The following is a 24,897-nucleotide window of genomic DNA, read 5'->3' as shown; positions in this document are numbered from 1 at the left end:
CGCAGCCAAAAAAAAAAAAGTGGTACCGAGGCTAAACACCAGAACCTCCACACCGGTGTTTCGACCAGCAAGATGAAATTAAAGACACCCACTCACGTGGACTTTTCTTTTTGGCGGTGAGAAAGTTGGAAATTGCATGTTGAATGGGGATTCCTAATTCTTCCGTACGCTGGAAATATCGAAAACAGCATGAGAAGAGTGTTGTGCGAGAAAAGAAGAAAATTGGTGGTTTGGAGGAAAAGTGCACGCAACGCAAAAAGAAGTAAAAAGAGGAAAAAAGGAAGAAAAAGGGAAAATAGCACAACAAGCTCACTCGATAAGGTTGTGGAGATGGCGCTGGGGAAGATCTGTTGGTGTGGTGTTGCAAGATCAGGCAGCCAGGCACGTGGTCAGCATCTGTCATTTCGACGTGTTTGCTGTTTGACAGCAAGCAGAATGTGTTGTGACGAGTCACGCAAGGCAGGGGAAGCAAGTGGACAGAACTGTTGTGTCGAGGACCTCATGATGGTCGTCGATACTGCTTTCGTCATCAAGCCTTGCTTGAGATCGAGGTCGGTGCTCTCGTGAGCCTCATCGTGCGTTGAGATAGCCATCAAGATGCAGGTAGTTTCTCAGATTGTACAGGCTGGCCTTTGAGAGGCTGCAGGATGAGATGCAGAATACTCTGCACGCAGGATTGGTTGGGAGATTGGATCATAAGATGGAAAGGCAAGATGGAGTAAATTGAGGCATAAATGACATTATTCGTCCGTCTTGGACGGACAACCCATGATAGGGTGTTGTAGGTGTTCGCTAGTTAGAGTCATATCTAAGTGTGCAACAAGACGCGTCTAGAGCGATCGTGATGACCCCAAACCAGAAGCCAAATCGCCTTTGTGAGACGAGGGGAGGGTGAGACGCAATTGCTACCAATATACAATGATGATCGCTGAAAGGCGAGAAGGAAAGAAAAAACGACTAAACAAGGTTGTCTTTGGCAGTGAGCCTCGACGGGGTATCTCTTCATGCGGCGCCAGCGGTGGCAGAAGGTTCGAAGACCTTTGTGGGTTGCAGACCAGCACGAACGACACGTTGGCCGTTCGAGTCCTTAGCGATGAAGGCATCCTTGTTCTCCTGCTGGGCCTTCTTCCAGATCTCGACCTCCATACCACCACGGATGACACCGACTCTCATGGTGGAGAGCAAGTTGTGGGCAGCGTTGGAGTGGAAGTAGACACCGCCGTTGAACATGGCGGTAGCATCCTTGCCGATACCAGAGCGGATCATAGCCTTACCACCGGGGTGGTCTTGCACGAAGTTGCCAAGGTCGTGAACAATGCCAGCAACAGAGATGAGCTGGCGACCGTTCTTGCACTGCTCAACGTAGTCGTCCCACTCCATAACTGGGAGAGACTCAAGAGGAGTTCCCCAATCGAGCTCAGCACGCTTGCGGTCAATCTTCTTCTGGAGCTGCTGAACGCGACCCTTCTCGATCTCGTTGGAACGGAACTGCTTGAGGTCGTAGGCGAGGCCGAGCTGCTTCCAGGTCCAGATGGACCACTTGGTAGGGTCGTACTGGTGCCACTCGATGGCGTTACGGTAATCGGAGGGGAACTCGTGGTGGAAGTTGTGGTAGCCCTCACCGAGAGTGACGATGGCGGTGATGACGTGATCACGAGGAGAGTTGCGGTCATCGAAAGGCTGGTCACCGAGCCAGTGGGCAAGGGAGTTGACACAGAAGGTGGCCTGCTGGACGAAGAAGATACGGAGGATACCAGCGTAGATGAAACCACCGAGCCAGTCACCCCAGCCGAGACCGGCAACGAGGGTGGGGAAGATCAAACCCATGCCGAAAACGACCTTGAGGTAGTTCTTGTGCTGCCAGACGACAACGGGGTCGTCGTTGAGGTCGGAGATGTCGGTACGGCCAATTCTCTTGGGGTTCTGCTTCATGATCATCCAACCGAGATGAGAGTAGAGAAGACCCTTGCGGACTGAGTAAGGGTCCTTCTCGGTGTCGGTGTAGCGGTGGTGAGCGCGGTGGTCACGGGCCCACCATCTGATGGAGCCCTCGACGGCACCGCCACCAACAGCGGCGAGGAAGATCTTGAGGGGAAGAGTAGCCTGGTACGAGGTGTGGGCCCACAGACGGTGGTAGCCAGCAGTGATGCCGAGGCCGGTTGCGAAGTAGTAGGCAATGGCCCAGATGGCGGTGTAAAGACGGAGGGGAGTCCACCATGCCTGGATCAGACCCATGAGGGGAATGCCACCAATGAGGAAGACATTGAGCCAGTTGACGTGCTTGTACCAATTGGCCTTGGTCAAGGGAGTGTCGGTGATGTGAGGCCTGCAGATGGTTAGTATCGAGTCAATTGCAGTGGAGATGCAGTCTGCACTCACTTCTTGGGGTCGTAGGACTTGTTGCGGTTAGGCTCGTCCTTGGAGGCCATGGGCGAAGGCTGCGACACATAGGCAGGGTCGACAGCCATCATGCCGGCGGCGGGCTGGTGAGAAGGCATGTTGCACGAGAGCGATAGCAGCAAGTGCAGAGAATGCGAGAGCCTCCTTCGAACAAACGAGTGTCGAGGGGTTAGATGGGTGAAAGTGGAGGGCGCTGAGGGAGGGAAAGGAAACAGTGGCTGGCCAGCTCAAGTTTTTGAACCAGCGCGAGCTCGGGTCAAATGTGCCATGGCCTGATAGACGAGGCGAATAATGTGGGGGATTCAGACGCGCCTCTGGCCAGAATTCACCGTCCATCGTCGACTGTTGGGCTGTCCCCCAACCAATTCATACGCTGGATTGCATCACCTTGCCACTCCCGTGGGATAGCTGTACATGAACACAACCCCTGCTGTACCTGCATGAACCTGCTTGCTCAACTGAATGATTCCTTCGCTATTCCGACCATTGTCTCGTCCTCACAACAGCAGCAACAATTGATTCAATTCCCACACAGGACCCTTGAAAAGTCACATTCCACCGCCAGCTGGCCAATTTTGCCACCAGGACTTTTGACTTTATGGATGGCACGCGAAACATCCGGCCTTCCTTGCCGATCTATTCACCACTTCCAGAAGCCTGTGCCCGAAGCCCGGCGCTAATCCCGAGGTCCATCGTTGCAAACACGTAAAGACAACTCGAGTAGAAGCCTCCAGACGCTGCTCATCTCTACTTGCTTCTTTCTCGACTTGACATCCCAGCCGATCAGGGGTTGAACTTCTGTTCCCTTCTCTCGATTCCCACCTTGTCTGCCTTGTCTCCGCGTCAAGCCTCAATCTTAATTGTCAACTCTGTGTTTGAGATCTGGTTAAATTTTGTGGTGCTGACCTGCCAAGCATTGCATCTCGTGCGGAGGCTAGCGTCAGTTGAGCAAAAGGCGTGTCACCTCATGCTTTCTTTCCCAGCAGATGCCCGTTGATGACCACATTCGCACGCGCTTGACGTTTGTCTCTTGACCTACCCCTCTTGCGCGTCTGGTGTAGGTGCGCGCTGATTACTGTGTCGTCTTTCCCTCATCATTGTTCTGGCATTCGATTCAGCCTTGTGTTCCTTGATCCACCTGTTCCCGGATATCGAGGGTCCTCGCGGTTACTCCCGAGACCCAAGAAACTAAGTTTCTTCCCAAAGCGGTAGAGGTTGCGAGCCAATGACCGCCGTTGCTATCAAGCTGCCTTGTTCCACCCGCCGCTGCTATCCACGTTCCATCCCAAGATCTTGTGTCATGCAACAAGAATTCAACGCACAAGACACCAATGACTGATCATGCAACCTGCCCAACAATCATTGCGGGATATCTTCATGTGGGACAGAAGGGTTCCGTATTGGCCATTGATCCTTTCAACAAGAAGCAACCCCTCAAGTGCCACTCTTATCGTACATCCAGCTACGTACATCTACCGTTGACAATCCTCTGAACCACCATGCAGGACGGTTTATCAGCGCTTCCCCATACCTGAGTCCAATGCTGGCAGACTGGGGTTGTTCAATAGACCGAACATCTTCCATTCAACCATGGGGTCTTCTATGTATCTGACGTCGACTATCCTTGGACATCATCAGACAGTTGCATCTCATCAAATCGTCTCCAGCAAGTAATATTGATACAAGTACACGACTCTCGGATACAGCTCGCTTCTTCCATCTGTTCCTTGCTCGATTTTCACATGAAGACACTCGTACTTTAGCTGACTGCTCAACACTTTCTCTGCTCTCGAAATGCTGATATTCCAGGGTCCAACTATCACGATAGCACACCTTTGTGCCTCTGGGGCCACAAAGCAACCAATCAACGTCTCCAGCGAGGAACACTCTCATCAGCTTACCAGGATTGGTCGCTTCTCTCCATGATTAGACCCATCTATTCTCTGTGCGCCTTGCGCTGGACAGGATGCACTTTTGCATCACCCGTCAAACAGAGTCCCCAAGCTTGTTTTCTGGATTTGATTGCAGTCCTTTTTACATGACATCAACACGCGTCTGCCACGTCTCAACGGCCACCATGCTCTCTGCAGAAGAATGAGACCTCGTTGTTCTGCAGAGCAAGCAAGTCTGAATATCGAAGTTGCTTTTCGAGAGTCTGAGTAATACTCGTGAGCTGTGCGTCTCAAGGCCGGTGTAATATCACACGTTGTGGGAGCCGAAGTGATAGAACGATTTTGCCTTGGTTTGACTAGAAACTATACAGAAGGTAGGATGCAGGATAAACCACCATCTGCGACGAATATGTCGTATGTCCTCGTCAACATTGTTGGAAGCAGCGTCAGGATGAAGAGAACAGTGACATGTCTGAAATATGAATGGGCACAAAGAGACCTCTTTGTTGTGCTTTGCTACAAGAGAGGCGAACACAACAATATCTTCCGCTTGGTCCAGCGGGAGGTTGTACGACCTGCCTTTGGCTTGACGCTCTCCTCTGTAGACTGAGTATACACTTAATCTACCCATCAAAATGTAACATGTTTTCGCAAAATGATATCCGTCAATCGGATGGTCGTCCGAGAAACTGGATTTGATGCTCTCACTAAAGGCAGCGTGATATGTGAATACCGTTTTGCATCTAGATTGCTTGATATCGTGCTGTGCTTGTTTTATGAGATGAATAGGTCATGCTTGATCGAGCCCTAGCTTCTGATCCGTTTCCTCATATCAGTGGAAAGAGATTCAATTCTTTGCAAGGCACAATACATGGTGCAATCGAGAAGGTGTCTAACAGGAAGTTGTCTAGAAGATGATTCTTAACACCCTCGATGGCAGTAGTATTGGGGCTGAGCATGTTCTTGCCCGATAGCCTCTTTCCATGCTGCGTATGAGCTTGCTTAAGGATAGCTTGCTACTCCTGCTTTGCCTTGTCCGAACTCTCGGTCACATCTCGTGCTTCAGAGACCGGACGGTTTGGGGGTGCGATGGAGATGCTGATCGCTGATAACTCAGGGGCAAGTACGTTGAAAGACCTTGTAGAAAACCTCACTCCTCAATCTGAAGTGGACTATTGAGAGATCAATATCCTGCACCAAATTGGATTTCGGTGCACGAGGAGGAAAGCGCGTTTCCAGAGTCACCCTCGACTTCCGAATCTGTCAAACAGTTCCTTCCTCGTTTGTTCTGATTCTGAGTTTGTTTTCTGGCACCTTCCTGCTTCGTACGACAGATTCGCTCTTTCTATTTTCATCGGCGCATTGTGAGTTCGACAACTGTCACCTTTTCAACAAACATCGACCAATTCGCTGACACAACTCAGTCATCGACCATGCCAGAACCTAATGTCAACGATCCGATTGAGGATCAGGACAATAAATATCCTGCTTCCACTACCACAATCTCTGATGCCGCTCTTCTCAGACTGATTACCATCAACGAAGAATTCACCCAGGAGCATGCTACTCAAGCCGTCTCAGAGATCAAGGTAAGGATTCCAAGATAAAGACTGCCTCCCGAACACATACTAACATGCGCAGATTCTCTGGCGCGACCTCAGAAAGACCGAATTCGCCGCCTACGAAATCTACGACATGGCACAAGTCCTTCGTCAAGGCAAAGTCCTTCTCGAGTACAGATTGCTGCGCGCATTCTTGGTCGCCTGGAAGGTCCTCGATGTCAGCCTTCCGAGTTTGGATTCCACTGGACAAGCAGAACTCATCCGCGACATGGTTCTCTGCCAGCTTGGTCCCGTCAAGGAGCAGACCACTCCCGTCGTCGACAACGAGATCACGACTCCTGCTCAGAAGAAGACAGATGCCGGCATCAACAAGGAAGCACACTCGTCCATCCGTTTAGTCAAAACTCAGACTCTCTCGCCGGGAAGCCCGTTCAAGTTGCTCTTCAAGACCCAGAAGAAGTGGGCCCGCCAGCGTCAACTCAAGGCACTCATTTCGCAAGCCAAGAAGCCGGAAAAGAGAAAGAGAGAAATCGAGGATGAGGATGGCTGTATCGATACCGTCGATGAGGAGCTCTCAGAAGGAGTGCAGATGGAGCCTACCCCTGTTTCGACTCCAGAGAAAAAGGCACTCATCCGTCAGAAGCTGGAGCGCAAGCGTAAGCTCGAGGCCCTCGCTTCAAAGTCGAAGAGACGTCGTTTCTAATGAGGGCTTAACTGTTCGTACGCACAGAACGCTTGGACGGGTATTGGCTAGATTCGGAGAGCACAGTCAGCTGAGTCAGGATGCTCAGAGTAGAGATAGCACGCTACAGATATAGTACGGGTGCGGATACAAGAATTTCGCAAGGATAGCGAATGTCCAGCTTGCTCTTGCTATGTCAACACTCTACAATACGCACTGCCCTTTCCAATCTTGTCTGAATCGCCCACTGAGTGTGCTGTTGTGATGTGAATATGAAAGATGAGAAGCTGCATCGACGAGACACGAAACTTGTGACAAACATAGTCGGATCTAGTGGGAGACTGGATGTAATAAAGAACCATGAATCGTAAGAAAGACTACATACCTATCAAGTAAGAACGCCACTGTAATGCTATCAATTTCTGAAGTCGCCATTGGTCATGGCATCCTCGTACTCGAGATCAGGCTGAAACTCTTCATAAAGAGCGTCAGGGTCGCTGGCCATCTTGTACGTGTAAGCAGCAGACTCATCAGGCACAATGACCTTCTGAATACCACTCGCACACGCCGCCTCGGCCAACAACTGCACCTCGCAACTCCTCTCCATCAACGTATAAAGATACGCAGCCTCGTCAACCGTAGTACCCACAGTCAACAAACCATGATTTCTCAAAATCATACCTTTGCCCTTGGGTCCCAAAGCATTGGCAAGCTTGAGTCCTTCCTCCTCATTGAACACAATACCGCCGAACTCCTTGTACACAGCCTGAGCCTCGCCGTAGAAATAACACACATCCTGATTCAACATCTCCAACGGCCTAGCAAACGTACTCCACGCCTTTCCATACGGCGAATGCGTATGACACGCAGCAATAACATCAGGCCTAGCCTTATGCACCGCACTGTGGATCAAAAACCCCGCCGCATTAGCCGGTCTCGACATATTCCCACCTACAGCCACGCCTTCATAATCCACCAGAATCATATCCGAAGCTTTGAGCAGGCCGAAATGTTTGCCCAGAGGGTTTGTCCAGAAGGTGTGCGGGTTTTCGGGGTCGCGGACGGAGATGTGGCCGCTCATGCCTTCGGTGTAGCCTTTGCGGGCGAAGACGCGGAAGGCGCCGGCCATGTGTTGGAGCATGTCGCGGCGGTGGGCGTCGAAGGAGATGTATTTTGGGATGCCGGGGAGGCAGACGCCTTGGCTGATTGCTTCCAAGGGGGTCTTTTCTTTCTTCTCGACTTCGAGACCGGGGTTGGTGGGCTTGGTTGGTTTGATTGCCATGGTGGTTGGGGGCTCGGGGTTAGAGACGGCAGTGGGTGCCATGGTTGCGGTCGAGTGTGTTTGTAGTGAGGTATAGAAGTGTCGTCTGTATGAGGGTTGTCCGTGAAGAATTGAAGAGCAAGAGATGGAAATCAAGGAACGTGGGGAGTTACGAGCAAGGTCGCGCCTACCTTTAGATATGCCTACAGTGGTCGGTCGTGGCTCGCCTTTTGGGTCTCAGGCTCGGCCATCGCTTTCCTCTTTGTTTGCAGAAACCGCTGGCCTATCGTTCCCCCGCTGTTGCCGATCAGGGTGCTTATCGTTGTTATCCGCCACTTGACTTCGCGTGGGGTTGTCTTTTCGAGTAAAGATACCTCTTTGCTCAAGACACCCTTGGTAGTTTCGCCCCCTGCCAATGCACCACCTGGAGCGGACGCCAACTAGTCACAAAAATCGACTGTCAAAAGACAAGCTGATTTTGACATTGCTCGGTCAGTCATCCAGAGAGAGTCTGCCTGAATCGACTTGATGTTTATTGCTCTACACAGGCTATCGGATGATTGTCGGAAGGCACGATGGCGTCAACGGAAGTGTGTCAACCGAGAGCGAGCTACAAGTGTGGTTCATATGCTCCTGCGCTTCACGATCGTTCATAGTCATCGATGATCAAAGACAATACTGCAAGAAAAGCACTCATCATTTGGGTATATACCTGACCACCGCCACAAGAAAATGAAGTGAGTGTCATATCAGAAACGCCATGGTTGAAACTATGTAACAAGCAACAAAAGGCCTCGCGGCAAAAAAAGCTGAAAGCAGTTCAATGTGAAGACGTGAAAGCAATAAATGACAGATGACCCCTGCCTGGCAGTTTCCTCCTTTGCCTAGAGCAGCCTTGGGTAGAATATCAAAAAACTCCGCGCTTGAAAATGCATCAATGTTGTGTCCTCCTCGATGAAACTCCTCCCCATTCGCAATGTCCTAAATGTCGAAGAAGGTAACGCCTTCGAAGATGCTGTTACCCATGGGGTCTTTGTCCCAGTTTGTGTCGTCCTTGTCCAAACCAGCGTTGGGTCCAAACATCGCGTCCCAACTGACGTCAGGTGGCGGTGTACCCTTATCCTGACCTTCCTTCTTGTTGTCAAATGTAGACTGGATACCCATGATACCCATGCCGAGATCGTCACCCAGATCGAACTGAATGCCTGAACCAAGGCCGAAGGGGTCGCTCTCGAACATGATCTTGACACGGTCATGCTCGCTAATGTCGGTGAAGTTCGAGGTAGCGGCCGAAGTTCCGGAGTTGGAGCTTGAGGGTGTCATGTCGGGTGATGGGTCGATGGTCCAGTCCATGTCTGAGTAATGGCCAACCTCATCGAGGCCGTCCAGAGTCTCGCGCACCGATCTCATGAAGCTGTCATCAGCATCGTTGCTGTTCCAAACGACAGGAGATGTTGAAGACTGCTTGCGGTTATTCTCTTGAGTGACTGGCATCGTCATACCGCCCTTCTCCATCATAGTGTCAAGCATAGTCTTCTTCTTGGGTGAGGTAGAAGCTAGCTCAGGATCTTGAGCAGATCGCTTCAAACCTTGCGGCGTACGAGCCATGGTTGGTGGTGTACCAGGCTTGATGAAAGGAGAAGGTGTACCTGCTTTGATGGCCTTGCCAGGAGTCTGACCCTCAACCTTGAGTGCCTCCTTCTTAATCGTGCTCGGTCCCAGCGCTGATGGCTTAGCCATGGTAGGCAAAGACTTGTTGTCGCTCTTCAGTGCCTTCTCGTTGCCTTCGATGTCGACTTCAAAGGCGGCAGCCGCATTCTCAAGGAAGAAGTTGAGAGGGTTTTCGATCTGCTTGTGTACTTCTGCGGTATGCGCTTGAAGCTCTTCCTCCTTCTCGAAACCAGTAATGTGGAATTCACAGTACTCGTCGGCGCACTTGAACTTCTTTTCCGGTCCTCTCGGTGGCTCAACCTTGGGTTGCACCTGACGCCTCTTCTCATCCGGACTTTGCATCTTGATGTTCGGGCTTGGAATACTGCCAGGGGTCGTACCTGCATTCGCGGGGGTAGAAGCAGAACTGCCGGGCTGGCCGGTCTTTCTGCGCTTGTTTGCAGGAAGTTGGAGCTTGTCCGGTGTAAGTCCTTGAATACTACCGTCATAGACGGGAACACCGTGAGGGGATTGATGACTGACAGGGAATGGAGGAGGGACGGCCGAGGTAGGCGCTGGAGGAGGTTTAGACCTATCACCACTCTTCGAACCTGTTCGGGCCATCGCTGCTGTAGCTGCCAGTGGCGCAGCCGGTGGCTTCGTTTGCTGGTCCACGGCTTGCTGTGCATGCTCTGGCGAAGAAGTCGCCTTCATCTTCTGTATGTGCTGCAGACATTGCATAATGAACGCACGTATTCTCGATTCCGCTTCACCGATTTGCTGTACTGTTAGTGAGATATAGTGGTTAATGTTACCATCCATGCTCATTTCGCCAAGAAGTTTTGCTCTCTCAAGGCAGATACTGCGCACGATTCTGTCGTTGACAAATGTCATAGCAGTAGGAAGCATCTTGTCGAGTTTGACGATCATGTCTCGACAACCTTGAAGCTTCTGAACAGACTCGTTCAAGCTACCCTCGGTAACATCCTGAGGTGGACCCTTGCGGTAAGTTGCCTCTGTCTCTTGTATGAAAGCTGCTAGTCTAGCTCTTTGTTGCTGAACCTTAACTTGTTGTGCCTGCGCAGCCTGCTGGGTCGCCTGTGGCTGAGGTTGCTGCTGAGACTGCGACACTGGCGGAGCTTGTTGTGCTTGTTGACCTTGCTGTTGTCCATCCTGCGCCTTTTGAGGCTGGTTCGTCGAGGATTGAGCTCTCTTCAAGGCTTCCATCTGTATCTTCTGTTGCAACTGGATGAATGACTGTTGCATGGCAGCGCGCTGCTCCGCAGGCATGTTCTTGATCTTGTCAGGATGCATGTTCTTGAGCTGCTCGGGGTCGAGTTGTATGGCCGGCTTTTGGCCCCTGGGCGGCTGTCCGTTGGGTGCTGTAGGCCTTTGAGGCGACTGATTCGGGTTGGGGATTTCGACAACATCGTCACTGGCACCCGGGCGCTTATGTGCTTTTTGATTTATCTGCTGTTGCATGTTCGCAAATTGCTGTTGGGATCGCTGATTTTGCATGGGTGTGGATTGAGCGCCCATCTGAGGCACCGTAGGAGCCATAGGGTTCTGTGGCGGTATGCCTGGTGTGGCTGACTGTTGCTGCATCTGTGCTTGTCGCATTGCGTTCATGGCCTGTTGAGCATTGGGGGTCTTGGCCATTTGCGAGTGCTTGATCTTGATGATAGTCTGTCGAACTTGTTCTTGCGACCAGGTCTGAGCTGTGGGAAACTTTGCTTTGAATGTCTGGATGTCTTGCTCAGTGACTTGAGGGATCGGCAGGTTGCTCATGTTGGAAAGGGTTTGCGGAAGAGCGTTCATGTTCGGCACTCCCGGGTTCAGACCCATCTGGGACGGCTGAGGCACCATTTGAGCAGGAGGAGCTTGGTTGCCAGTCATTGCTTGGCCGGGACCTGCCAGGGGTTGACCGGGCATCTGATTGCCAGGTTGTCCGTTCGCTCCGTTGGCCGCAGCCTGCTGCTGCCTTTGAACTACAATAGCCTGTAGCCGATTTACCTTGGTCTGAATATCCGGGGGCAGATTTTGTTGATTGTGTTGCACGAACTCTTTCAACTGACCCCAGGTCTTGACGGTCGGTGGCACCGAACAGATTTCGTTCAGCACCTTCGGAGGGAACGGTCTTGCGTCCCATTCACGCTGTCGCTGCATGAGCAACCTTTGCTGCAGCTGTTGGTTATTGGGAGCGCCACCCATTCCCATGGCCATTTGTTGTTGAGGATTGAGCGGGGGTTGCGGAGGCATACCCATGGCGCTGTTCGCCATTCCCTGCTGAGCCATGGGACCCCCGGGTGTTAAGCCGTTCATCATCATTTGTTGCGCTTGGTGGGCTTGTTGCTGCTGTTGTTGGAGACGTAGCTTGTTGAGGATATCACGTTGTTGTTCGGCCGGCAAGCCTTCAATCTTGGCTCTGACATGCGGTGGGATAACTAGTCCTGGCGGAAGTTGTAGATCAGGTTTGGGAGCGGGGAACAAATTGGGGTTGTTCGCAATCTGTTGACTGAATTGGGCCATCATCTGGGGATTCATCTGCTGGTTTGGCTGGGGAGTCGGTTGGGGACGGGATTGAGGAGGTGTTTGAGAAGGCTGCCCAGGGGGGGCCATGGGACGGTTGAGCATGGACATAGCAGGACTTTGTTGCGGCGCTTGAGTGGCGTTGAGGCCGCCAGGCTGACCTCTGAGCATTTGCTGTTGTGCTTGCTGTTGGGCAGCGTTACGAGCCTGGGCTTGGGCTTGAGCTTGTTGTTGCATCTGGTTGTTGCGAAGTTGAACCTGAGTTTGTTGTTGTCGCTGGGCCATCATGTTCTGAATTTGCTGCTGGTTGTTTTGCATGTTCATCTGGCCCATATTGGCCATGTTTGCGGCGGCAGGATCCATTCCCATGTTGTTGTTGCTGGCCGGCACTACGAGTTGGCCTTGATCGGCCATCTTCATGGCGTCAGCCTGTTGACCAGCAAAAGCCGAGAAATCCATTGGGACGCCTGCCTGTTGTGCTCTCTTGGCCTTTTCCAGGGCGAACTTCTTGGTCGCAAGGGTATGAAAGTGGCGAGGAAGTGGATCTTGGCCTTGACGCTGGTACATTTCTCTTTGCTGAGGTGTCAAACTGGCCATTAGACGTTGGCGCATTACGTTCCGTTGTTCGTCCGACACCTGGCTCATCATACTGCGGGCGTGCGCCATGATCTGTTTCTGCTCTTCTTGAGTGAAGGCCTGGCTTGGTGGGTTCTGAGGCACTTGCTGCTGCGGTTGTTGTTGCTGTTGCTGCTGCTGAGGCTGCTGTTGAGGCGTTTGTTGTTGCGGCTGTTGCATGTGCGGTTGCATGTTCATCTGGCCCATCATCTGAGGCGCCATAGACATCTGCGGGGCCATTTCGCCTTGATGTGAGCGGCTGGCTTGCATTTGCATACCCATGGCCTGCTGCTGTTGTTGCTGCTGTGCCTTCATTTTCGCTTGTTGGGCGGCGTTACTGATTTCCTGCAGTTTTTGCTTGATGCCAGCCATCCATTGTTCCTAAGTTATGTGTTAGTGTCTGAAGGTGATAGAAAAAGAGGAAGCGGAAGCGGGGGTGAAAGTGAAGGTGAGCGTGAAAGTGATGGCGGCCACGTGGAAACATACCTCAGATGGACTACTAGCAAGAATTTGACCCTCAAAGCGCATAGCTACTTGAACAGCGCTCATCAAGTCGTTGGAATTGTTCAGCATGCGCAGTGCTCTCACTCTGTATATCATGTCAGTCACATGTCGCACATGTTCAGAACATGTTGTTGAGACTCACAGGCTGATGACCATGTGAGCACGGTGAACAGGATCGAAAGCGGACTGCCATCCAGTTTGTATGGTATTCTTTCTCAGCTCCTGTACGATCCTAGCAAGGAGATCCTGACCGGTTTGGTCGTTCTGCGGTTGTGGTCTTTGCTGCATCTGCATGCCTCCACCGTTCATCATAAAGGCATTGTGATCCATGGCGACGGTCGTGCTGGATCAGGTCGAGTCGTGGGTGGCAGCGACGGCGCGGCGGCCGGAAGGGTGGACGGTGAGGTGATTTAGTCGAGCATACACAGGCGGGGAGAAAATCGAGTAGGAACAAACGTCGTCGAGGAGGGGCGTGACTTGTTCGAGCGTGTCACGAGGGTGGTGTAGTAGCACCAGGTCGAGATGACGCTAGGTGGGTAGCCGGGAAGTCGTCTATTGGCCAGCAGTATCCAAGACTGAGGGCTGGCGATGCGATGAAAGAAAAGGAGCGTCGACGCTGTCCTGTCGTGTCGTGTCGAGAGTCGGGGGAGTGCTGACTGTGCTGTCTTACTGGCGCAAAAGAAGGCCGCGACGTATTTGCAACCCAAACGTCTGTCAAACAAGGATGCACGATGGATGCGTGCCGGATACAGTAGTCAGAAAAACACGGCTGCAGTCTGTCGATCGACGCTGCAATGGCAATGCTTTGGCGGTGATGGGTGTAGTTCGAGTCGTCTTGCACGAGCGTGAGTGGAGGAGCGACAGAGGCAAAGGCTTCACAGTGAAAGCGAGCGAGACAAGAGAGAGCTCAAACCGCCCACCGCTCTCTGTCAGGTTCACACGTCTCCGCCGTGTTCGTGGATGGAATAGATCAGGGTCTGTGCGCCCGCTCTAAAATGGATGGTCTGCAGGGGTCCCTCTGACTTGCTGCAAGACAATTGCGACAAAAAGAACAAAGAATACACCCTTATCTTGCCTTCACGGCCTTGCCGAGTAGCTATTCCTCTCCGCTTTTCCATAGTTCTTTCCTCTATCTCTTGCGCTCGACTTTTGAGGTCGATTGCGACTGGCAAGGCTCCAATTAGGAGCCAAGGGCTAACAACACTTCCGCATGGCTTAAACTCTGGCGCGCCACTTCCATTAGTCCCGACAGCTTGCTGCTCCTTCCATGTCGCGGGCACGGGGAGATCACCTTCTACTTCGCTTGTCAAATTGAGCCTCGATATTCGAGAAAGTCGCTTCCATCTTGTTGTATCACAAATTCGCTGTGAAATGGTGAACTCTGTCCCGTTCGAATCATCTCAACACGACTCCATTCGAGTCGCGAAGGTTACGGGAACCATGTTGATGCATTGATTGACGGTGATTGCCAAAACTCCGACAGCTCGTCATTCGGTCCCGCCTGCCATTTTTGTGGCTTGACGGAAGTTCGACCCTGTCTGGCCCTCCACCACCTGCTTCTCGACTTCGGGCCAGGCGCAACCATCTCAGTAAAATCCCCGTCTCAGCTCCTTCACGACACTCTTTCTGCGGCGAATCAATCAAAACTCCGTCCTTATACATTTGTCGTGTCGAAAAAGAAGATTTCAGTAAACACGCCTGTCTGTTAGCGTACACAAATTACCAATTCTTTCCAGCTTTGAAGCGCCCAACGGTGTTCGGCAGTTTGACTCGTTTTAGACAGCGTAAACCAAAGGGGTTTTTGCGCAACCCCGTGCCCAAAACTATAACGACGCCGTTGTCAGCCTCCGGCTCGATCGTGGTATAACATCGATCGTCGCTCTGTCTGACGGACGCGTGTTGACCAAGTTCCTCAGGAAATTGACAGCTGAGAATCCTCAATCGACTTTGCCATCTCCTTGAAAACCACTTTGCATGTTGACAGCAGGTGGAACGGCGTTCTACCGTCTATGAGAGGGCTGAGAATCCTACGCTCTTCTGAGTTGGTTTGTTTGATAGGCTTCCGAGGAGTCTCTTCGGCCTTGAGACAAGATCTCCCATTTTCGACAGCTAATCGCTACCTAATATTTGCAAGATCCAAACTCTGTTGCGATTGATCAACATGTTTGCAGTTATGATATCTATGCGACATCGATCATGACTCTCTAGACCGGATGCTCGGGTGATGCTCCCAATGTATTCATTATCGCAGGTCACGCGCCTGTTCGTTGCCTTGTTATGCATGCATGATTGTTTCGAGTTCTGGGCAGAATCGACTTCCGCTATTCCCCAGCATGGCAGCCATTACTCTCGGGTTCTTGGGTAATGGTTCAGCACATGCAATCCCGGCGGCAGGTGTAATCAGAAACCTGATTGTCAAACGCACGATGGTTTCGAGGATAGAGAATCCAGTGAGAGCTCGAAAGGGGGTCTCTCTCTCAGAATATCGATACTATACATTTCTATAGTCAATGTGTTGACAGCCGATGCTTAGGAGACATGACTGTCAGAACTTGGCCAGGCGGCAAGTTCGACCCCTTTCATACGCTGGTGATGGTCTTCTTCTCCCGCTTCTTTTTCGGTCTGCTCTTTCTGCTCTTCTCGTGAGCCTTGTGCGACTCCGCATCCTCGATCCTGGCATCCTGATAGACCTTTGCTGTCGGAACATTGGCTGACTCTTCTTTGGCCTCACTCTGCTCTGAATAGTCCTTTGACTCCTCATGGCCCTTGCCATTCTCCTGCTCTCTTCCATAACCTTGTGGCTGTTCGGTCGCAGACGTATCATTCCAAAGGTCTTGCCAGCTTTTGGCTTTTCCAAAATCTTCCGACAGCGATTTCTGCATACGATGGAGCAGCCGCAGTCTCTCTAAGACGAGAAGTCTTTCGGATCTGTAGTTGTCCACGAAATCTTCTGCGTAGTCGGGCACGCGCTCGAGCACGGCGTCTAGATCAAGGTTAGGGGCCAAGATGAACGGTGAAAGTACTAAGCCTGTAGAAGAAACTCTCGATCGAGCTTGGCGGTAATTTTTCTCGATGTCTTGAAGGTGTTGCAAGCATTTGAGGCAGGTTTTGGGTGACTCGTTCATCTGCTCATGGTATGCGATGCAGACTTGGAACTTCCGATAGATCTCGAAGCGCTGGACATTGAAGTGTTCGAGATCTTGCACAAGCCTTTCGAATTTGACCTCCAAGTTACGCTTGTTGTCGCGAGAGAAAAACTCCAGCGAGTCATCAAGGTCCTTGAAGTGCTCAGACTTTGCCTCTCCGTACTGCTCCTCTTGAATATTGTTCGAGGCAGTGTTGAAAGTCTCGACCGATGAGCTCTCAATTACAGTGTTTAATTCGGGTTGGCTAGCATCTGCACCATGGTTAGCTGCGCTCTTACTAAGCTCTGAAGACTCAAGGGTACAGAAGCTATCATCCGAGGCGGCTCTGATCAAAGTTTGTGCCTCTAAACATGCTAGCTTACCTTTATTGGGCTTCTCTACACTTATGTGTTCCTGGTGATCCTTGAGTCTGGCGAAAAGATTCTGGAACGCGGTTTCAATTGTTGCTTCTGGTGGCTCTTCGTCTTGAGCATGCGATGTTGTACAGCGCAGATCTTTGCATTGCGGTCCTGAACAGCGAGAAGTTGTCTGTTCCAGACTCAGAGTAGAGAACAGGCTCACAATTGGCTCCGGAGATAACGTGGTCTGTGAAGTCGGCTTGGGAGTAGGCGTGCTGGGTGAGAGTGGCTCCGACGATAGAGACGAGACTGAGGTATCGTCATCGAAGCTCTCTACGAACTTGCTGCCTGGTTTGAGGTTAGATGACTGATGATAAAAATGGTTTCGACAACTTACTCCTTGCCAGGTTCATCATGAGGCTCGTGGTTGGAGAGGCTGAGTAGAAGATCAAAAGATGAGAAGCCAAATTTGTGTCGTGTTGTGTGCTAGCAGGAAATCAATCGGACGTGTTGTTTGGGTCTCACATTGTCATAGATCGAGGTAGAACATTCTATTGCTTCTAAACATTTACCGAACCACATTGTTCTGGAGATAGATTCTTTCAATGGATGTGAACCGCTTGAGACATATACATGTCTCTCCGGATCTTTCTGCGCATGGCTGCTTTCTACGCAGATCCCATAGCTTACCCAGCACTTTCGAGATGAACAGATCAGGTTACTAAGGCATAATTCTTCAGTAGTCATGGATATCACCTCCGATATGTTGTTGACCACACCAGGATGTGCCGGTAGGCTCAGGGAACGCCCAGAACAGCTTGTACAAGGTTTCATATCCGTCAATAAGACCTATCCGGGTCACTGTGGTCTTGCTCCAGGATTCGACACAACACTGATATGCTCTGCATGAAGTGTCTCAAGCCTCGAAGGTGTCAACTGTGGTGGTGAACGCCAAGGGCGGCTCGGTCTACCCCAGTATTCGGCTAGACTTTGCCATTTCCGTCCAAGGGGACTTTCTCGATCTTCCGAAAAAATAATCTCCATCGTCACGGTCAATCTACATTCTCTCCACATATACGAACAATCATGGCAACAAAGCGCCCTCACAGCGAAGTCCACCCCTCTCGTCGAGAGCAAGTTCCCGGCCAGGAGAAGAAACGCAAGGTCAACCCGAATCCGCACCGCAAACTTGAGCCCAAGGCCAACCCCGTCAACCCGATCAAGTCGCGCATTCGCAGTCTGAACCGTCTACTACAACACAAAGAGAATCTACCCGCCGATGTCCGTCTCAACCATGAAAGAGAACTGAAGTCATGCGAGTGGGAGCTTGCTCAGGCCGAGAGCCAGCAGCGCAAGAAAGATTTGATTGGCAAATACCACATGGTGCGCTTCTTTGAGCGACGGAAAGCAGAGCGTCGCCTGAAGAAGTTGGAAAGAAGGGCCAAGGAAGGCGAGACCGATCTTGAGGAGCAAATACACGAGGCGAAGGTCGACTTGAACTACGCCATGTACCACCCCTTGGACATGGTCTACTCAGCACTATGGCCGACGAAGGGAAAGAAGGACGCCGACGGCAACGAGATTGAGGTTGAAAAGCAAGGAGACCCAGACATGTGGTTGGTGGTCGAAAAGTGCATGGAAGAGGGCAAACTCGACGCTCTGAGGAATGGCAAACTACTCAAGTCAGCACCCGCACAACTCAACAACGACGATACCATCGGTCAGAAGGCATCGAATGCCAGAGCAAAGAAGGACAAGAAAGACAAGAAGGAGAAGGACAAGAAGGCACAAAAGCCCGCAAAGAAGGCCGACGAGGACCAGATCATGCGGGAACAAGACGAGGACGAAGACAGCGAAGGAGGCTTCTTCGAGTAAAAGTTGCATTTTCTACACCGGGCAATTTTCTCATTTCTGTTACGTTCAGCCACTACTGTATATACCCATCAATGCACCCATCAGCTTTAGTTGTCACAAGGTCGTCATGGCCAGGCAACACGGACATTCACATCTTCTGCGCCTTTTCCCCTCCAGTAAATTATCACCAGGATTGGACTCCGTGATTCTAGTAAGGTCTCTGCAATGGCTGCTAGAGGCACTATCAAGTGTGGTTGAGCTTGGGCCGAAAGTTTCCAACCAAGCTCTCTGCCTTCCATGATACCACTTGAATGCCTGTCAAGATGCACTGTGAATTTCCATGATTAGGACTGTATCCAACGAGAGCAACGATGTTGTGTGCTTTCCCTGGACAATCCAGGTGGTTCAAAATACATCGTGCATTTTTTATGGACACATAGCATGTCCTTCACGAAGAGGGAGACTCGATGTTGTTTGTTTGGCTGCACCTGAGCTTGGTGGAGACGCCGAACCTTTGACCTCTTCCACCCTGCAAACCTGCAACAACAACAGCGCATGTGTCACGTCAAAGGCCTGGTAAATTTCCTTCACTTGTAAATTGCTACACTTCAATTCTTGTTCACGCCAGCTTGAGCGCTTCATTACCGCGCGAGCTTCCTACGACACGCAATTTCAACCACGCGTGCCTTCCCCATCCGTTTTCCTCCCAACACCTGTCTACACTTCAAAATGACCACCCGAGCAGAGCGATTTGCTGCGCTATTGGGCGAATCATCTACACCCACCACCAACAATGCCACCGCATCTAAGCACAACTTCTGCGATGTGGCCCCTGCAAACCAACAATTTGTGCCTATCAACGCTGTTTCAAAGTTTCCATACAAGTACATGAAGCAATCGCAAGGTGAGACTGTGTCAAAACAGTTCTTTGCAGGCGGTAAGTTCTGGGAACGCGATTGGGAACTGTAAGTCATCATCAACTATTCCACATATCCACTATGTACGCACCCGCTTCAAGTCAACGGTTCTAACCACATACTAGGTGGTATGTGTGGTCACCTTACTACCATGCTGAGAGACCCACAATCTTCATCCCTCTCGAACAGTTCAAGCAACTGCTCAAGGACATTGATGGCGCTTATCCAAGCTATCTCGTTCGCATGCCCAACAACGCTGAGGGCAGTCTTGTATTCCCTTTCGAGTACAGCGAGCACAGATTGTTGAGACCTCACTTCCTCGGTCATTCATCAAACAAAGATGACTTTGAGCGCCTCAGTAATCTCGCTCCCCAGTTCGGTCGACTCGGATCGGACGAAAGTGAGCCAGACTACCTCTCCTACTTCAGAAGTGACATGGAGGCCGCTGTGGATGCTGGCAAGAACAAGGGCAAGTCCAAGGCCGCAAAGGAGGCTAAGCAGGAAGCACGTGTCATCCAACAACATAACATGTACCGCCAGGTTGAACGTACTCAAGCCTCTCTCGAGCTATTGCCTGCTTCGTCAGCCAACCCCGACCTCGATATCATCTACATCGCTGTTGACTGCGAGTCGTGGGAGCGTAACCACAACATCATTACAGAAATTGGCTTTGCCACACTCGACACTCGCGATCTCAAGGATGTTCATCACGGCGAAGGTGGTAAGGACTGGCACAAGTTCGTCCGCGGTCGTCACTTCCGCATCAACGAATACAAGCACTACACCAACAGCGAGTTCGTCCGTGGCTGCCCAGACAGATTTGAGTTTGGTGAGAGCGAGTTCGTCGACCTCGCAGATGCCCCCCGCATGATCGCTACCTGCTTCAAGCACCCTTACAGTGCGAAGAATGTTGATGATGTCGCCGAAGAGCACCAAGAGAAGCGCAACATCGTCTTCGTCGGCCACGATACCAAGCAAGACGTCGCTTACCTCCGCAAGCTCGGCTATGACCCCAGCAATCTCTCCAACCTCATCGACTTCCAGGACACCGCTGCCATGTGGCGTGCTATCACTGGCGAACAGTCTACTCGCGGTCTTTCGCATGTCTTGTTTACCCTCGAGCTGGACTCTTGGAACACCCACAATGCTGGTAATGACGCTGTCTACACCGTTCACGCCATGCTCGGTCTCTGCATCAAGGACTTGAAGATGAAGGAAGCCAAGAAGAATGGCGATGAGGAGGGTGGCGGCGCCAGCTTACTGCCTCAGAAGCAGGACATCGAGAAGGAAATCAAGAAGGTCACCAAGAAGTTCGTGGAGTGGGAGATGTAGTGCAGAAAACCGCATGTCGCAACCCACTCTTTTGAAGGGTGGTCCGAACATTTTAGAGATCGAGCAGTTGTGGAGGCGGGATTCTATACACTTGCTGCACAACAGAGACTACTTCAGGCAGCTACAACAAACAGTCACAAGATCAATGACATGGAATGCTCTTCTCTTCTCTTCCTGTAGCCCCCATATGACTATCACAACGCATGTGAACGAATTCATTCACATATCATATATCGCACTACACCGTCACCCTCGCATGTTGAAATCCCATCCCAGCAGTCTGCTCATTGCTTCTACACACCATCAAAATACAAGATGCTTATCAGAGATTGGGTTTTGTCCAGTGAGGGTCTTAAACACTCATCCTCTCTGTGGACATCTCAAAGGTTTGAGAAATTATCTTGCATGTTGATAGATGAATCGAGACTGTAGCAGGGAGCCGGGATAGAAGGATTGATGTACGAAACTTCATCGTTTCTCCGTGGGCTTCTGCTCTGTGTTCTAGAGGAGGAGTAGTGGTGTATTTATGCTTATATGAATGCAAGAGGTAACAGGGCATCTCAGGGAGATTAAGAAGAGTAAAAAATTCGGTGGACGATGGGTATTTCGTAATTTTGATTTTGCACAATCAACGAATAAGACAAGGAGTGAGATGTCAATCGATCTTGCCACCTGCACTGCGTACTAAACGTAGAACATCGCCCACCAGATACAGACTTCCTGCAATGACTAGCAAAGCGTCCTTCTCCTCTGCTAATCTGGATGCCTTCTTCAGAGCAGCTGTGATATCCTTCTCAACCATCACATTGTCTTGGCTCAGAACGCCCGCAGCGGCAGCCTTGACATCTTCGGCCGATGTTGCTGTGATCCAAGGCATACCGTCCACGGCTCCGAATTCGGTCGCCACAACGCCGTCGTCAGGTCTTCCGGCAAGTAGCAGTTCAAACATGCCGGCCAAATCTTTTCCTTTCGAGGCAGCGAGGACCCAGACCACTGGACGAGATCCAGCACGGGTCCGTACAGTATTTGCTAGCACAGTCGCTGATTCTGCATTATGAGCGCCATCAAGCAGAGCGGTAGGTGTATAGCTTGTAAGAGGCGCCAAGTTGATATCTTGCAAACGACCAGGCCAAACGACTTTCTCCGGTACTGCACGTAATGCAGCAGCAAGAGAAGAGAGCGACGAAGTGCGTATTTCATTACGCAGAGTTGAAGAACCACAAGCGGCTTGCGTGGTAGGAGGAGCAGGCAGACGATTTAATTGCTTCAGCGCCAACCAGGTGATTGTGAATGCCATAGCACCATTTTGTTGGCGGGCATGTGCTGCGTTGGTTTTGCTTGACGCGCGTGTAACGTCGAAGCCTGCTGTATCTTTTGAATGGAGGATTTGTGTTACGCCGGCTTTGGAGGCGAGGTTGAGAATGTGGTTGGTTACGGCTTCGTTGTTCATGGCTAGCACTACAGGTACTCCTGACTTCATGATACCAGCTTTTTGCGTGGCAATCTCTTGAAGGGTGTTTCCGAGGAAGCCTTGGTGGTCCAGGGCGATGGTTGATATGGCTGTGACTAGAGGCTTGGGTCTGTTTTGCTGGTTTGGTTCCAGCTCGTCGAATTCAGAGGTTTGACCTAGGATATTGGTCGAGTCGAGACGACCTCCCATACCAACTTCAATGACTCCGATATCGACATTCTCGAGGGTGAAGATCTCGAAGGCAGTCGCAGTGAGTAACTCAAATTCTGTTGCTTGGATGTTCTCCGAGATGTTGCGAGCCAAGACCTTTGCTTCGACTTGTCTGAAGATGACTTCGGAGATGGTCTTCTCGTCGATGGTGATGCAGTCCCAGCGATCAATCAGATGTGGTGATGTGAAGCGTCCATGCTTAATAGGTGGTTTGCCAGATTCAGTCCGTAGTTGTGAAGCATTGTACGCCGTAAGCATGGCAGATATGTAGGCGCATATTGATCCTTTTCCATTGGTTCCAGCAACATGTAATGCCCGCCATGGCAAAGGCGTGCGTGCCAGAAGGCGGAAGACCCGAGCAAGGCCAAGCTCAATCATGATGAATCAGAGTCCGAGATTAGAAATGTTCAAATGTGTGTATTTATCGGTCGTTGCTCTGTCATGGATTATTGAGATGAGAAAATCATTGCTGAATCATGGGCTCAAGGTCGAGCATCCATGTCATGATTCTTGAGCATTATCAAAATGTTATCGTGAGTCGTGTCAGACAGGCTCGAAGCAGATCGTAATTCCTGAGACGCGCCAAGCAGCTGTCTAAATTGGGTTTGGTCCCTGCTGTACGAGCCGGGTAGAGATGCCCACTGCTCCGAGCGCTACATAATTATTTCCTGATGACCATCGCAAGTCGAGTCTATCGCCGGAAGACATCCTGCGTTGATGAAGGCCTGATCATCTTGGCTGAAATGCTATGATCTCACAAACTGTCACACTACATCTTCAAGGACTTTGACTTGCGACATGCAAACAGGCACCGATGAAACTCTGGGGGGATCTCTAACCAGATTTTGTACGAGCTTCAAGAATGCGGAGAGCATGACACTAACCTCTTTTCCAACACTCCCGTACTGCAAGGAACAACCCCTGAGCACGCCGGGACCGCCTGCTGAAACGCCCTTGACCATCCACGGCAATCGCAACTGGTCGATAAGGGTCGAGTGGCACAGTAGCTTTAGATTGAAGGTCTCAAGAAGGTTGGTTGAGCACACCACTTTCTCTTTCTTTTCTCCCTCTTCTTTGCGAGTCTGCGTGCCGACAGTGACCTTTCTCTTTTCCTTCCTCTACACTCCCTTGCTTGAGGCCATTTGCCCAGCGTACATTCATTCAACTAGACGTGCAGTACAAGCACGCGTCCATTCATTCGACTCGATCATACAGATAGTACTATCGACTTCAAGGTCTCACCTATACTACACTTCTCGAACACAATCTCGGCCCTACAGCATATACAATGGCAGGCTTCATGAAGACAGCAGCATTCGTGCTGGCCGCGACCGCTGTCTCCAAGGTCTCAGCTCAGACTTTCTCCGACTGTAATCCCATGTTCAACACTACTTGCACACCAAACACTGCTCTCGGTACATGGCACGACTGGAACTTTACCGACTCTACTATCGCGGACACCAAGATCTGGAACACGACTGGTGGTACGCCCGACTACACTGATGTCGGTGCTCAGTTCACGGTATGCGTCACCACCGTTGCAACAGGCATGCATAACAGCCATACTGACTTTGATAGATTGGCGGCAAAGGCGACAGCCCTACACTCGAATCCAACTTCTACATCTTCTTCGGCCAGGTCAGCGTGATCATGAAGGCCGCACCAGGCGTCGGTATCGTCTCTTCAGTCGTCCTCGAATCCGACGACCTCGACGAGATCGATTGGGAATGGCTGGGTGGAAACAACACAAGCGTCGAGACCAACTACTTCGGCAAGGGCAACACAACCTCATACGATCGCGCCATCTACTACGACGTCGACGATGTGACCGGCACACTCCACAACTACTCCATCACCTGGACACAAGAAAAATTGGAATGGCTCGTCGACGACAAAGTGCTGCGCACACTCAAATACGAAGACGCTCTCAACGGCGAGAACTACCCTCAAACACCCATGAAACTCAAGATCGGCATATGGGCTGGAGGCGATCCGGACTCAAACTCCAACGGCACAGTCGAATGGGCAGGAGGTGTAGTAGACTACCACAAAACTCCCTTCACCATGACCATGGAACGCGTCTACGTCGCCGACTTCAGCACCGGAAGCACCTACACCTACGGCGATCAAACCGGCTCTTACGAATCCATCAAGATCGCCGAAGGAAACAGCACAATCGCCCAACGTCTTGCCAAACCCCATGGCGCAGAGGCACATTACAAAGCACTTCCTAAATGGGCTCAAGCCACGATTGCCGCTGGTTCGGTAGCCGTATTCGCTATTGCGCTTGTTGCGTTTGTATTCTGCTGTATCAAGTCCAGACGTGCTGGAAGGAGGGAACGTGCTGCTGCTGATGCGTTGTGGGAGAAGGAAATGCAGGAGTTGGCAGAGTATAAGCGTAATTCGCCTCATGTTGGTAGTGGTGGTGCTCATGGCGTAAAGGAGTATTTCTGAGAAATTCTCGAGATGTTTACTTTGATTATGTTGAAACTCCTGCTGTTTGTTCTTTCTGCATCTTGTGTCTGGTGTCTTGA

At 51.1% G+C, this 24,897-nt stretch overlaps 10 protein-coding genes across 10 annotated transcripts; 5 read left to right on the top strand and 5 right to left on the bottom strand.

The window, feature by feature from the left end:
• Positions 1-1,002: 1,002 nt before the first annotated feature.
• Positions 1,003-2,429, bottom strand: M438DRAFT_278959 (putative delta-9 desaturase; the record flags this gene model as incomplete). Its single annotated transcript, XM_029901048.1, has 2 exons — positions 1,003-2,326; positions 2,380-2,429. The coding sequence occupies 2 exons, from the start codon at positions 2,427-2,429 to the stop codon at positions 1,003-1,005; spliced, it is 1,374 nt and encodes a 457-aa protein (XP_029758011.1).
• A 3,591-nt stretch (positions 2,430-6,020) lies between these two features.
• On the top strand, positions 6,021-6,600 carry M438DRAFT_347899 (uncharacterized protein). The gene has a single exon (XM_029906015.1). It carries the CDS (start codon positions 6,123-6,125, stop codon positions 6,555-6,557), a length of 435 nt encoding a protein of 144 aa, XP_029758010.1. The 5' UTR covers positions 6,021-6,122; the 3' UTR covers positions 6,558-6,600.
• Positions 6,601-6,690: 90 nt separating this feature from the next.
• Positions 6,691-8,030, bottom strand: M438DRAFT_347898 (arad-like aldolase/epimerase). The gene has a single exon (XM_029906014.1). The coding sequence runs from the start codon at positions 7,858-7,860 to the stop codon at positions 6,952-6,954; it is 909 nt and encodes a 302-aa protein (XP_029758009.1). The 5' UTR covers positions 7,861-8,030; the 3' UTR covers positions 6,691-6,951.
• Positions 8,031-8,778: 748 nt separating this feature from the next.
• On the bottom strand, positions 8,779-13,425 carry M438DRAFT_337784 (uncharacterized protein; the record flags this gene model as incomplete). The annotated part of the gene is made up of 3 exons (XM_029904038.1): positions 8,779-12,972; positions 13,078-13,180; positions 13,238-13,425. 3 exons carry the CDS (start codon positions 13,423-13,425, stop codon positions 8,779-8,781), a joined length of 4,485 nt encoding a protein of 1,494 aa, XP_029758008.1.
• Positions 13,426-13,759: 334 nt separating this feature from the next.
• M438DRAFT_71891 (uncharacterized protein) lies at positions 13,760-14,639 on the top strand. The gene has a single exon (XM_029910278.1). It carries the CDS (start codon positions 14,095-14,097, stop codon positions 14,548-14,550), a length of 456 nt encoding a protein of 151 aa, XP_029758007.1. The 5' UTR covers positions 13,760-14,094; the 3' UTR covers positions 14,551-14,639.
• Positions 14,640-15,646: 1,007 nt separating this feature from the next.
• Positions 15,647-16,006, bottom strand: M438DRAFT_347896 (uncharacterized protein). Its single transcript, XM_029906013.1, has one exon. It carries the CDS (start codon positions 15,975-15,977, stop codon positions 15,675-15,677), a length of 303 nt encoding a protein of 100 aa, XP_029758006.1. The 5' UTR covers positions 15,978-16,006; the 3' UTR covers positions 15,647-15,674.
• A 1,629-nt stretch (positions 16,007-17,635) lies between these two features.
• M438DRAFT_347894 (uncharacterized protein) lies at positions 17,636-18,584 on the top strand. The gene has a single exon (XM_029906012.1). The coding sequence runs from the start codon at positions 17,666-17,668 to the stop codon at positions 18,452-18,454; it is 789 nt and encodes a 262-aa protein (XP_029758005.1). The 5' UTR covers positions 17,636-17,665; the 3' UTR covers positions 18,455-18,584.
• Positions 18,585-19,162: 578 nt separating this feature from the next.
• Positions 19,163-20,682, top strand: M438DRAFT_278929 (uncharacterized protein; the record flags this gene model as incomplete). The annotated part of the gene is made up of 2 exons (XM_029901043.1): positions 19,163-19,398; positions 19,476-20,682. The coding sequence occupies 2 exons, from the start codon at positions 19,163-19,165 to the stop codon at positions 20,680-20,682; spliced, it is 1,443 nt and encodes a 480-aa protein (XP_029758004.1).
• Positions 20,683-21,337: 655 nt separating this feature from the next.
• On the bottom strand, positions 21,338-22,741 carry M438DRAFT_337780 (FolC bifunctional protein; the record flags this gene model as incomplete). The annotated part of the gene is made up of 1 exon (XM_029904037.1): positions 21,338-22,741. The coding sequence occupies one exon, from the start codon at positions 22,739-22,741 to the stop codon at positions 21,338-21,340; it is 1,404 nt and encodes a 467-aa protein (XP_029758003.1).
• A 922-nt stretch (positions 22,742-23,663) lies between these two features.
• Positions 23,664-24,817, top strand: M438DRAFT_279184 (concanavalin A-like lectin/glucanase; the record flags this gene model as incomplete). Its single annotated transcript, XM_029901069.1, has 2 exons — positions 23,664-23,885; positions 23,942-24,817. The coding sequence occupies 2 exons, from the start codon at positions 23,664-23,666 to the stop codon at positions 24,815-24,817; spliced, it is 1,098 nt and encodes a 365-aa protein (XP_029758002.1).
• Positions 24,818-24,897: the final 80 nt, after the last annotated feature.

The sequence above is a fragment of the Aureobasidium pullulans genome (genome assembly GCF_000721785.1).
Source record: "Aureobasidium pullulans EXF-150 unplaced genomic scaffold scaffold_17, whole genome shotgun sequence".
NCBI lineage: Eukaryota > Fungi > Ascomycota > Dothideomycetes > Dothideales > Saccotheciaceae > Aureobasidium > Aureobasidium pullulans.
Note: the sequence above shows the minus strand (reverse complement) of the source record. Positions and strands in the feature narration are given on the sequence as shown.

What these genes read in the sequence shown, in the direction of transcription:
- M438DRAFT_347899 (XM_029906015.1), top strand. Translation starts at nt 6,123, where the DNA reads ATGGTTCTCTGCCAGCTTGGTCCCGTCAAGGAGCAGACCACTCCCGTC.
- M438DRAFT_347898 (XM_029906014.1), bottom strand. Translation starts at nt 7,860, where the DNA reads ATGGCACCCACTGCCGTCTCTAACCCCGAGCCCCCAACCACCATGGCA.
- M438DRAFT_71891 (XM_029910278.1), top strand. Translation starts at nt 14,095, where the DNA reads ATGGTCTGCAGGGGTCCCTCTGACTTGCTGCAAGACAATTGCGACAAA.
- M438DRAFT_347896 (XM_029906013.1), bottom strand. Translation starts at nt 15,977, where the DNA reads ATGCAGAAATCGCTGTCGGAAGATTTTGGAAAAGCCAAAAGCTGGCAA.
- M438DRAFT_347894 (XM_029906012.1), top strand. Translation starts at nt 17,666, where the DNA reads ATGGCAACAAAGCGCCCTCACAGCGAAGTCCACCCCTCTCGTCGAGAG.